This window comes from Echinops telfairi, unplaced genomic scaffold (genome assembly GCF_000313985.2).
Source record: "Echinops telfairi isolate 266 unplaced genomic scaffold, ASM31398v2 ScPeMD7_21;HRSCAF=78, whole genome shotgun sequence".
Taxonomy (NCBI): Eukaryota; Metazoa; Chordata; class Mammalia; order Afrosoricida; family Tenrecidae; genus Echinops; species Echinops telfairi.
Window position 1 is genome coordinate 15,441,325 of NW_022103918.1, and position 13,834 is coordinate 15,455,158.

General features: G+C 36.7%; 1 protein-coding gene across 5 annotated transcripts in view; it reads left to right on the top strand.

Moving 5' to 3' along the window:
- CCDC91 (coiled-coil domain containing 91) overlaps positions 1–13,834 on the top strand; it is a 365,255-nt gene that overhangs the window by 56,350 nt on the left and 295,071 nt on the right. For 4 of the 5 annotated variants that reach the window (XM_045288440.1, XM_045288443.1, XM_045288442.1 and 1 more), the window contains exon 2: positions 11,042–11,085. In XM_045288440.1, the coding sequence (XP_045144375.1) occupies positions 11,056–11,085 (30 nt within the window). In that variant the 5' untranslated portion in view covers positions 11,042–11,055. Of the gene's footprint in view, positions 1–11,039; positions 11,086–13,834 lie in introns of all 5 variants that reach the window. The other variant, XM_004699999.2, reaches the window with a different exon arrangement.

A 13,834-nucleotide genomic window follows, 5' to 3' on the forward strand; every position in this document is an offset into this window, starting at 1 on the left:
GCTATATCTTTTGATAGCCGGGCACCATCAGCTTTCTTCACCACATTTGCTTATTCACCCACTTTGTCTTCAGCGGTTGTGTCAAGAAGGTGAGCACCATAGAATGCCAATTTAATAGAAGAAAGTATTCTTACATTTAGGGAGTATTTGAGTGGAGGCCCAATGTCCTTCTGCTACCTTAATACTAAACCTATAAACATATGCACATAGATCTATTTCCCCATCATATATAAATATATTTGCATATGTACATGTCTGTATCTAGATTTATCTAGATTTTTAATTGTTTCTTAATTATTTATTAAGGCAGTTGAATTTTCAATTAAAAATAATGTATTTTGGGATTTATATTTATAAAGGATAAATTTTCAGAGTTGTATAAAACTTGGTGAAAGTAAATGGAAGTATCTCATTGCCATTGAGTCAGTGCTGACTCATATTAAACCCATGTGGGTTACTGAGACTGTAACGATTTACGGAAGTAGAAAGCCCAGTTTGTTCTCCCGTGGAGGTGTTGTTGATTTTGAACTGCTGACCACATGCATCACAGCCCAACTCAGAAGAACTACACCACCAGTGTTATGCATTTCTTGTTTTATGTAAAATAGTATGATACACACAAATTGTAATAGTTAAGGATGCCTTTGATTTCTGTGTGAATTATACCTGGATATGAAATATGAAAACAAAAAGCCTCACAATTGGACTGTTTATCAGCAGCATAATAAATGGAGAAAAGATTAAAATCAGCAGTGACTTTGTTCTGCTTCGATCTACAATCAGTATTCATGGAAGAAATGGCCAAGAAACCACTTATGTGTAGCAATGGCCAAATCTATTGCAAAGACCTCTTTATAATTCTCAAATATATCAATGCTACTTTGTTCAGTAAGGTAGTGTGACTTAAACTGAGTCTTTTTTCATATGTATATATGAACTGTACAATAAAAAATGAAAATGAAAGGAGAACTGATGTATTCTATTTATGGTGAAGAATATTGAATATACTCTTGGAAGTGAGAGTAGCAAGACTTCAACTTGTTTACTTCGGACATATTGTAAGGAAATAACCATCACTGAAAAATGACATCATGCTTGATCAAGTAGATGGTGAAAATGAGGAAAACCTTCAGTGTGATTGATGTAGTAGAAGGTAGACTGAAACAAACAGGACTTGAAGGTGGCATCGAACCAGGCATTTCACTCTGTTACATAAGAGGTACAATGAATTGGAGGCACTTCTACAGCAACCACCAACAGTTGCCAAACAACTACATGAAAATAAAATGAAGAAAGGTAAACTATCATAAACTGGTCCGTTGTAAAGAATGTATTAATCCTATTAATTAAAAAAGGCAGCAAAGGACAAAAAAAAATCAAACAAAAGTGGGACAAAGTACAAATAGCAAGATGATTATTTTGAAAATATCTCTATCATTAATTGTATCAAATATAAATTCAGTAAACATTACAATAAAAAGGCAGAATGTCAGGATGAATTTTAAAAAGCAACATCCAACTATATTCTGCTTATGGGAGATGTACTTACAGATTTAAAGTGAAAGATGGGACAAATAACAGTCATAAGAAAGTTGAAATATTATTAATTTAAGACAGTTTAAACTTTATGGAAAATACACGTATCATGCCAAGGCATTCAAATGTGTGGATCATAACAAACTATGAGAAGAATGGGAATTCCAGAACATTTCATTGTGCTCATGAGGAACTTGTGCATGGACCAAGAGGCAGTTGTGCAAACAGAACAAGGGAATACTGAGTGGTTTAAAAGCAGGAAAGGTGTGTGTTAGGGTCGTATCCTTTTGCCATACTTATTCAATCTATATATATTGAGTCTACAAGTAATCAGAAGCTGGATTATATGACGAAAACAGCATCAGGATTGGACGAAGGCTTAGTAAACCGTAGTAAACCTATGATATGCAGATGGCACACCTGACTGCCTGAAAGTGAGGAGGAATTGAAGCACTTGTAGCCTTCAATATGGAGTACAACTTAATGTAAAGAAAACCACAATCCTCACCACTGGACCAGTAGGTGCCATCAGGATAAATGGAGCAAGGATTAAAGTTGTCAGTTAATAAAAGGTAATAATGAAAAAAGTCATGTTAGAATTACATCATAAAGGAATTAGGATGGAACTGTCAGACTGCAACCCTTTTAGAAGTCAGCTGCTATCTGTACAAAGAGAGGATTATAGTTTATTAGAAAATAGTGAATGTGGAAAAGAGTAGGGGAGTGGGAAGAAGAAATATTTTAACCAAGACTTGGAAGAGTTAAAAAGTTAACTGAGGAAAGAACATTCTAAGTAGCCACCCGAACCCCACACTCACTGCCATTGAGTAGATGTCAAATCCTAGTGACTATGGGGCCGAGCAGTGCTGCCCCTGTGGGTTTCTGGAACTAACTCTTTAAGGGAGTAGAAAGTCTCATCTTTCTGACTTGCATCAGCTGGTGGTTTCAAGCTGCCGACCTTGGTTAGCAGCCCAACGTGTAACGACTGTGTCACCTGGACTCCTTTCTCGTTAAAGAGGACAGGCCATATGAAGGTTCGAAGAAAAAAAAAGTACAGATAGCAGCTAGAAACACAGGGAATTCAGGACAGATAAGCCCCTCAGGACCAATAACGAGAGTGGTGATACCAGGCGGGGAAGAGGAAGGTGGAGGGAGAAAGGGAGAATTGATCACAATGATCTACGTATAACCCCCTCCCAGGGGGATGGACAACAGAAAAGTGGATGAGGGGAGACATCGGTCAGTATAAGGCATGAAAAATTTTTTAAATAAATTATCAAGGGTTTGTGAGGGAGGGAGGGTGTTGTTTGAAGTTAGTTGCTTAAATGTATTTTTTTTTCTTGTGAGAGAGTGAGTGAGTGAGTGAGTGAGTGAGTGAGAGTGAGTGAGTGAGTGAGTCAAATGTATTCTTTTTAATGATAAAGGTGTGCTCTATTATAAGGAAATTTTAAATAAAACCAACAATACTGAAAATAATGTACCAGGCATTGAGAGCCATAGTCAGATTTATTTATTTTAATTTTTAAAAAATTTATTTTTAGACTTATTTATTAAACAGGCATTCATTTGCTGTTCTATGAATAGTTAACAGGTGATGCAACAAAATATTTTACTGGAAAAACATGAATAAAAAATACATGATGGTGAACCAGAATTTGGGGTCCTTTATTTTTTGGTTGTATTGCTAGCCTATTTTTAAACTTTGATGTCTAGAGATATATTTTATATTTTGTATAAATACTTAAACTATGGGAAGACGTTTGAGGTAGTTAGTTTATTGTGCCAACCTGGCCGATAAACACATGTGGGGTTAATTGAAGGGCGTAGGGATGAATGGCTCGGTAAGCCTCACCTTTCTATTTCTTGGTCTCTTGCTTTGTGATGGTTGGACCAGGGTGCAGCTGCTTTAGCTGGTTCCCTGCTTCAGCTGGCAAGGCTCACTTCCTGCAAGACATCCCTGAGGAGAAGCCACATGGATCTACCCCGATGCAGCCTTGTGTGCTGGAGCAGCTGTGTGGAGACCCCCACCAGCATTGAGATGCTTACACATTCACTGATTCAGCTTTCCTCCTGCAGTCGGCATCATAGTGTGTGTTTTGTGAGATGGAGGAGGACTTTGTGGATTGGTGTTGGACTTATGGGTTAATGTTGGACTTGTGGGCTTGGGCAGCACTGGGTTGGGATGTTTTCTTGATGCACACTTAACCATTATCTAAAACTCTCTCTTATACATGAGTTTCTGTGGATTTGTCTCTCTAAAGTAAGTACCAAGACGAAAGAAAGCTAACGTTATGAACTCAAAGCAACCCCCTGTGTCATAGAATGGAATTGTTCCATTGGGTTTTCATGCTGTGATCTTAACAGAAGAGAGTCCACAGCATTCACTTCTGCATGGGTAACCTAAAACCTCCAGTCTTAAACTAACAGTGTAGTACAGACTTTGCATCTTCCGGGGACCCACACGGGGCTCCCATGAGCCAAAGTTGATGCCACAAACCTAAGAACAAAAACTAGCCACATGATGGAAACTTCTCAGTTATTCACTGGTTAAATCATTTAAGCTCCCTCTTATAGTTAGTTTTGAAAAGAAAAACTCTTCTTGAGTCTTTTTCAGGCTATTTTGATGGAAACACAAGTTTACTCAGAATTTAAAATTTTAAATGTATTGTTCCATTGTTTTTAGCTTTCCAGTTTTGCAGTTATGAAGCCTGGAGTCATTTAATTCTAGAGCCTTGTCATGAAACTTATTTTACATCTCTGGAGACTTGGAGGTGGAATTAACTGGAAAGTATTTTGGGGGTATGAGGGCTTATCAACATGGGCTGGTGGAGCTTCTCTTTTATCTCTATGATGGCTTAGCGGATTTTTCTCTTCTATTTTCTTAGATACTTGGTAGACTCATTTTATATTGCATTGTATTCTTTAGTTTTATCTTATCCAAAGAATAAAGCTCTAGTCTGTGGCAATTTACCAAGTTGTGCTTATTCTGGGAGGGGATCTTGAGATAGATATATCAATCCTCTTCCCTCACCCTGCTTTCAGTGCCTTCCATTCCTGAGACTTTTGTAAATTTTGTGATATAAATGTGTTAATTCTTATTTTGCCCACTCGTAATTTATGGTACATGTGCCTGTGTTTGTTTAATCAGTTTTCACTTGTCTTTTGGCTTTCAAATTTTTTACAGTTTCCTTCCATATTTTCTTGTATTTATGCAGAAACAAAAACTCAAAAGCAATCCTGGCTATCTTTTACTGAGTTTGGGAAAAGACTGGAATAAAATGGTATCTTCTTAATGTGCAATTAAAATTTTCTGTTACTCTAGTTGCAGTTGAATTGATTCCAACTCATGCTAATTCCACATGAGCTAGAGTAGAGCTGTGTTCCACAGAGTTTTCAAGGTTGATTATTTTGGAAGTAAATCACCAGGCATTTTTTCTGAAGTCCTTCTGGGTGGACCTGAACCTCCACCTTTTTATTGCAGGTGATCATGTTAACTACTTGTAGTACTCAAACCCCAAACAACCAACCAAACTGAAAACCACTGGCCCTGCGCTGATCCGGCCTCATAGCGGCCTTGCAGGACAGTAGAACTGCCCCGCTGGCATTCTGATGCTTTGAATCTTGAGAGCAGAAAGCCTCATCTTTCTCTGTTGAAATCTACCTCACATGTCTCCTCTTCCCAGAAGCCTTTTGTGGTCCTTCCAACGAGGTGCACCACTTTCTGATACTTTCCACCCACCAGGAACGTTGTTCTTTTGACATTTGTATGTCAAATGTTCTATATGATATTTATATGTCATATAATTAGTGCTTGATGCCTTTCCCCACTATTCCCTCCTCCTTAAACCTTACTGTAAGTTGTAAAATTTGTTACATTGACCTTGTTTATGTAGGTGCAAATAATTGCTGTTTTCATCTGTGTAGGAGATAAGACTTGAATTGGATTGAATGCTTTTATTAATTATAAATATATTTAGAATGTCAGCAATATATTAAATACTGAGGATTACACAATTGACTCATACACTAAAGCAATAAAGACATTAATTAAATTTATGTATAAAGTCTGAGAATTATAAAGCCTAGTTATATCATTCAATGCAGAGATGCAATTACAACATTGTATCTACATCTCTTCTTCTGCCATGTTACAAAAAGGTGAACTACATAATAATGTCATTTTTTTCAACCAACTCATGATTTTTAATGTAGATGACAAGCTTACTTAGTGTTACTGTCTTGTACCCACTCGAGATTAAATCACACACCACTTTAATAAAGTTAAAGAATAAACGTTTTATTAAACAAATGGGCCAACAGGGGGCTATTGCCTGGAAAAACAGTCGCTATGCAGAACAAAGAAAGTAAAGGATTTTTTATAGGTAATGGCAAAGGGCTGACTTAACAGGTGAACATGCAGTCAGGATACCAGGAGGGGCTAGGAGGACCAGCTGCAGGTAGTAAATCAAGGCCTGGCAGGACAGTTTACGTTGCTTGCTAATTGGGCAAGTAGAATATCAGGCAGGAGGGATCCAGAGGCATTTTGAGAGTCGAGGTCTGTCAGGATATCCGGGAAGGGAAGGAGGAAGAAGGGACAGTGAGCTGTTAGCTGGGGCTTGAAGGCAGTTTCAAACAAAATGGAGTTCTTCATGCTAAGCTGGGCTACCACAACTGCATTCTTATAATACTCATAGCTTAAATGAGGTGTCCAATTAAATACTAGAAATATTCTAGAAAGGATATGTAAATGGACATTCTATAAAAGTTGGAAATGTGTTTGAGTAGCTAAATCCATAAAGGATTCCATATACACCCCGCTTCTATGGGTCAATTTGGATTCAAACGGAGTAGATGGCTCCTTCGAGTTTCTCAGACTGAATTTTTACTGGTGCAGACACAGCCTCACCTGTCTCCCTTGCAGCGACTGCTGGGTTTGAGCCGCTGATTTTGTGCTTCAGCGCTCAGTGCTTACCCCGCATTGCCACCAGGGCTCCTTAAAGAAGCCCACTGTTGTAATATTGCTTTTTAATAATAAAAGAGCTTTTCCAACTTTTTTTTCCCCAAAATTTACTTTTACAAGTCAGTTCTACTAAATTTTCTTCTATTTTTTTAAATGTTCAGAAGGAAACAAACGATTGTAGGATTTGATACCTAAATTACATGGAGTAAGATTATTGCTTTAGAAAGGATCATGTTTATTTCGAGGATGCTGTGTTTTAAGAAGCTCGGGATACACTTATTTATTTTAATGTCTTAATAGTTCTTTGAAAAGAAAGAGGAAGACTATCAACTGTATTTTAATATGTAACAATTTCTGGAGTATGGAAAGCCGCAGCGGTCACTAATATGTCCTTTTGTAGAGCTAAATCAGTGCTCAGGAAACTGATGGTATTTGGTTCTTACCACAGGCAAACAAACGGAGATGATGGTTGGGCAGGGGCATTTGTTTTCCTTTTCAAGTTTTCTGGCACTTTGCAAATAATTTATCAAGATGCGACTTATGAAAAACACACAGAAGTAGTATTCTAAAAATTCCATTCTTTTGAAACCGTATTTCTTGGTACTGCATTTATGGAAGCTAAAAATAGATTTTAACTGTCTCCTGAGATTCATTGGATACATGTCGAAAAGACAGATATGGTGTTTTATAGTTTAACTTGGTCAATTCCCAATGCCCATATCATTCTCTTTTTTTCATAATTTCTTCATAAAAATGTAATCACATACAGATTTCTATTTATAACACAATATTAATGTGAATTCCATTTTAGGCTAATCATTATAAAAATGTTCTGGAGATCTGGTTTATATTCTCCAAGTGCTGTATGTGGATGACTTGTTTAATTTTTAGAGAAATTAAAATTTTTTTATTTTGTTGTAGGAATGATGATAATCTGATTAATATTAGATTAATTTATTTTATAATAAATTTTATATTAGTAGCTTGGTCTACATAAGTAAAAAATACTGCTAGTAGAGTTTTAATTAATGCATGCACAGGTTCACGCAAACAGAACATATTTAAACTGGTCTCTGTGGTTAGTAGATAGCTGCAGACAGTTTCTGTCAGTAATAATTCACTTTCTGTAGCAAGTCAGGAGTAACATCAAATTTTTAATAAAATTCAAGTGGGCATCTTCCCAAATCATCAAATCTTTGTAACAAGTGTACAGCAACACTGTCCCACATTACCAACAAAACTGTTTTTAGATGTATCAAGCATTTTTTGAGATGTATCAAGCATTTTTGGGAATTTTGGGAAGACCTTAAAGAAGAGCCATGGAAAGGAAGAATGTTGACTGTGAGAGAGAGAAACTATGGCTGAAGTTTAGTAGCAACTAGGGAAAAAAGACTCTAGAATTATCATTGTTGTGACAACTGTTGAGGTTGTGATTCCATTTTGGAATCCATTTTCCATTTCAGCATGAATTCTAATTTCCAAACGAGTATCTTGTCCTCAGAAAGCTTTTGGCTCTGAGTGCCAGTAGCACGGAGTGAAGATCGACTTAATCAAAAGCTTCTAAACAACAGGGACTCTAGTGAAGATGATTTTTATGGACTGGATTATACCAGGGGCAAGTTGATTTACCAACGCAATTTAGAGTGCAAGGTCCAATCAGAACAGCAGCTTCTGAGGGGATCTGTTTAGCTAGTTAAATTCAAAGCAGAGAGGTCAGTCCGTTCAGGAGGTTATGGCAAGAGTTTTTTCTAGTTCTAAGCGAATATCTTGATAGATTTTTCTTGAAAGACACAACACAATCATGGGGCCTAATTTTGAAGATGTCTTTACAAAAATTGAAAATGGCCCTGGTGAGAAAAGGATGGGAAAGTTGTGACAAGGGACTCTTTCTATCATGACAGTCCATCATCCTTCAAGGACAGAATGACTGTCCTCCAAGAACTTTATTGAGAAGCCATACCCCTTTTACCCATAGCCCTGATACTGCCCCTTCGGGCTTGTTTTTGTTCCCCAAACTCAGAACATGTAAAATAACACTATTTGAGTCCCTTGAGGATGCACAACGTGCCGGATTGATATGCTGTAAATAAAAAAGCAACTAATTCTTCAGAAAATGGTAAACAGATGGAAACATTGCCTTTAGAAGTATATAGATTGATAGTTTCAATACAGTCTTTCATCATTTTTTAGCAGTTCTTTTTGACATACCCATTGTGGGGTTAAAAGGAAGAGGGAACCCCACAAAACATCACAGGTTCGGTAGGCGCAATTGTACAGCGATAATAAGTAAAGATTATAGTAAAGTCATAGAGAGCATAAGAGTTAAAGGATGGAGTCAAGTAATGGAGTCAGACGTAATTCATGGTAGCATTGCTCACCTCAGCTCGGCTTGATGGTCCTCGTGGAGGGGGCTTAGCCTCAGAGAAGAAGCCGCTGCTTCCTCCTCCTTAGCCACCTTCTCCAGCCACCCTTCTCGAGAACCAGGGAGCCTCATTATTTATTGCTAACCATGCATTATGTCACTTTAGGGGGATCTGATTACATTCATACATTACAGAAAGGGGCAATACATTTCATTCTTGAACAAGTTTGATCATTCTGGTGTCTCATACGATAAAGCAGACAATTACAATTCTGGGAGGCATGCAAGTCCCCTGATAGCGGACAATAACCTGAGTCACAGGGAAGGGTAGCGACATAGGCAATACAATCAATAGGCGGGGGATCACCTAGGGGTGTGCCCGCATTTGTTGTGGGATAAACAGTGGTGTCTGCTTGATCTAGACAGTTGATAATGGCTATCTAACCTTGGTCATCCTTGGGCGGGTTTGCCCTCTCTAATCTCCTGCAAGTAAACAGACCACCACTATTCTTATCAGAAGGGAGTGGGTCTTATTTAGGGTGAGTCAGACTAATAGTCTAGCCACTATAGATGGCTGATGTTAAGGAGAATAACCTCTGACCTACTTTCGCTGATCACCTATTGTACAGTCATTCTTAAGCAGCTAAGTCTGGTACATATTTTGGGGAGACAACTTAAGAGAAATCCTTCTGTTCCCCACAACCCATATCTATTGTTTATTACCCATATCTAAGAGCCCTGGTGGCATAGTGATTAAAAGTTGAGCTACTAACTGCAAGGTCAGCAGTTTGAAACCACCAACAGCTGCATGGGAGAAAGACTGGGCTTCCTACTCCAGCTAGGAAACTCACAGGGGCACTCTACCTTGTCTTACAGGGTCCCCATGAGTCAGCACCAACTTGATGGTAGTGAGATTAAAACAAAACCATCTTTGAGACAAGTGTTGAGTTTTCTGTCTTAAGCATTAATACTAATTTGAGTGTATAGGTCAGACATGACAACAGATGGCCACTGCTCCATCATTAAAGTAAAAGATCTTAGAACATTTCTGTAGAGTTATTGCTTAGCATATGGCTTAATTCATTTAGTTTTTTTTCCTCTTAAGATGTTGGGGAAGGTTATTTTCTGATTAGCTCTTGTGTTATTAGGGTAAATAAACTATATTTAATGTATGGAATGTTCCTTTTATAAAAGATAGAAAAGGAAACCATTTATTAGTTTTGGGACTATCATTTGCAGCTACTGATTCTCAAAATCATATATATATATCGCCTAGGTACTAATGATGTTCTCCTTCTACATTTATGCCAGATTTTAAAGCAGATTTTTAAAACAGATTACAACTCTTCTCTATAATATACTTTAAGGATGAAAAAAAGGAGGAATTCTGGGTATTTGTGTGCTTTTAAAAATACTTAGTCTCCCATGGCAGGAGAGAGACATGACAAATTGCTTCTAGGCAGATTTAGGCCTCGGGAACCCTATTGTGTTTTATAGGGTCCTCTGAATTACAGTCAACTTGATGGCAACAGGTTTGGTTTGGTTTTAGTCTCCCATGAATAGATGACTTGATTTATCTTGATCAGCCTAGTAACTTGCTCCACATTTTTCAAAAGTGCAAGGCAGTTTCAGCTAAAAATACACATATCAAAATGCTCCAAATGTTGTGGCCAGAGCTCAAAAATGCTGATCAATTTTGAAAATCTAAATCAGCCGCGGCCATGAAACCCAGGGAAGAACCTTTGTGGGGAAGGACATATTTCCAAAAACTCACCACAGTCCTGTTCTTAGCTGGAGTTTATGCTGATGTTGCCAGACAACTGAGGAATAGGTGCAAAAAGCAGGAAGCATTATTGAATTGAACCCCAGCGCCAATATGGGAAAAGCAAATTAAAATGTAAAAGAATATTTTTCCACTCCTGGCCTCTTAAAATGGCAAAATACATAATTGCTGAAAAAGCTACAGAAAGTGCTAATTTTGCCAGAAAGTGAAAACTAATTATTTTGCATTTAAAGCGCGCACACACACACACACACACACACACACACACACACACACACCTATTAAAACACAAATCCAGTGTTTTTAATGGAAATGAAAGTGCAGATAAGGTTAAGGAGAAAGGTTTTTACATAACGAGTTTGCCTCTGGCCTTGTTTCAATGACTTTTGGTGTTTTTTAGGTTTCATTTGAAGAATGGATGATGATGATTTTGGTGGATTTGAGGTATGTGCTATGATCTAACTTATTTTGCTTAAATAGTTTAACCTTATAGGTTGTAATGAAGTAAACTATTTTTGAAACTGTATAGCTTATCATTGAGATTTATAATCTTTTGATCACTTTGTAACTTGGGAATTTAAAAAATAAAAATTAATCTTCCCTCTGAAAATTAAAACTGGTTTATTACTATTGAAAGTTGGGCTTGCCCGTAGAAATGGTTTAAAGTGAGAGAGTTAAGTGCTACGAGTGGAACTATTACAAAAGAGGTTTTAAAAAATTGTCAGCACATGGTTTTACTGGGCTCCATGTCTGTTAGGAAACCCTTGTGAGATGAGAGATGAGTATTGAAGCTCCTGTCACTTATATTCATGTTTACACCTGTAATGAGTTGATTTAGTATACTAAATATATAGCCTTTTGGTGGTTTATAGAACTAATTAGTATGTTTGTGCTAGTAAAGTATTCTCTTAGGTTTGCATGCTTTATAAGTGGACATTGTTAGCTGAAAAAGCACGCTTCCTGAATCCTTTTCCGTGTGTGCTCATTTTATTGAAATATTTTATAACCTCATTATTTTTAATGGAGCTAGTATAGTCTTGCAGGAAAATCTCTGGGTTAGGAGTCAGGATGCCTGAGCCCAAGTCCTGGAACTACCATCAAGTGAACACTGCAATTGTTATTTTTAAAGACAAGATTTTTACCATTTTGGCAATTTGGTAAAGAATAGATTATAAAAAAATTAAGATTGTAACTAATGATATTAATTAGGATAGAAGTATATATTCAGTATTTTGAATATCATGAAAGAAGTATTAGTTTCTTTAGGTCAGAATCATTTCATTTTGTGCTAAGAGTCTGTCAACATGATGGCATTTAAAATATTTACAGACCTACTTTCATAAAAAGTTGGTTTTTAACACATTTGCTCATTTTCCTCTGATTTTTTGCTGTTTTGTTGAGTGAGTGAGTCTTATCTTTGTAACTGAGTGTGTCATTAAATTTTTTTAAAGCCTTGAGAGAAATAGAGGTTTCAGTGGCATCTGACATAGTTTTTTGTTTGGAATTTACAGTTATTTGAAGGTTAAAACACTATAATCTTTGTAATTTAAAGCATACTTAATGTATTATGCTAGGAATAAATAGGGGAATAGTGCTTCTTAGAATAACAATTTAACTTCAATACCATATTCAATAAATCTAGTCCTTTCAATATTATATATGGTATAATGTTAACCAACCATTACAATTTAACTGTGGTTATTATATTTCTTTTCATATCCTGTTTTGGAAATATGGATGATCTCTATTCTTGGTTATATAAAATATGTTCATTTTTCCTTGTCTGTAGAGTAGCTATTGTATTCTTTTGTGCCCCTAGCTCATGGGGCTGATTGCCCATTTGACTTTTTGGCTGATTACTGGATATAGCAATCTAATAGAAAGTCTAGCTCTTTTCTTGTTTTCATTAGACTGATCTTTCTGTATACAGTTTTGCATTGCATGTCTTAAAATGGATGGTGTTTTATTTTTATAGTATTTTTAGACTTAGTGATCCAAAGGTGCAGAAAGTACAGAGAATGCTCATCTATATTACCTCTTCGCGTTGTACATAGCTTCTTTTGTTACTAACATCTTACACTAGTCTTGTACACTGTTTTAAACATTGATGAACTGATCTTGGTACATTATTATTATTAAGCTCATTGTTCCCTAGTGGTTTAGTGGCTCTATAGGAGAGTGTAGAATTGTCCCACAGGGGTTGGCGTTATAAGGAAATAAAACTTTTTGTCCCCCAGGAGTTTTATTTGGATATAACGTACATATATAGTTCAATAGTTCAGTCACATCAAGGAGAATTATACAGTAATCACTTCATGCTGTTTTAGAACATTTTCTTCACTCTTGTTCTCACTGCTCTTACCTCTCCATTACCCCCTACATCCCCTGCCACATCCCAGGAACCATTAATCCTGTTACTGTCTCTATAGCTTAACTCTCCTGGATTTCATATCCCCAAAATCATTTAAACAAACAGACAACATCAACAACAATCTAACAAGAATGATGAAAGAATAATAAAATAAAACCTCCATTGAAAATAGCTCTTTTGTTTTCAGTAATAATTTATTGTGTAACTTGGATACTAAGATAGAGAAAATTCTACACTCTTTCCCACACACCCAATATTCATAATTGCCCCATGGTTCGTAAACTATTAAATAGTAGGGCATATTAGTTGAAACTGTTAACTTTGGGAATACTCTGTTGAAAGATGTTAAGTTTGGTATTCAATTATTTAAGATACATGTATCTCGTTTCTTCATATTGGTCTGTAGGTAGTCTTTGTACTAATTTATTAAAGAGATGTGGTCTCTGAATGTTTAAGAAGACTTACATGAGGTCCTCAAAAAGTTCATGAAAAAATTTCATCATCTTCTAATTTCTACTTTTACATGAACCGTTGTAAAGCTTCCTGGTGTATGTATAGACAAGTATAAGGTGGAGTAAGCATTGGTCTGCTAAATGAAGGGCCGGTGGTTCAAACCTACCAGCTGCTCAGCAGGAGAAAGATGAGGCAATCTGATTCTTTAAACCCAAAGAAACCTTATAAAGAAGTTCCACTGTGTTCTGTAGGGTCCTTATGAGTCAGAATTCAATCAAAGGCAATGGGTTTAGGTTCCCATTGCCTTTGATTGGATTCTCACTCATAGAACACAGAACAGCCTATAGGACACACACACACACACACACA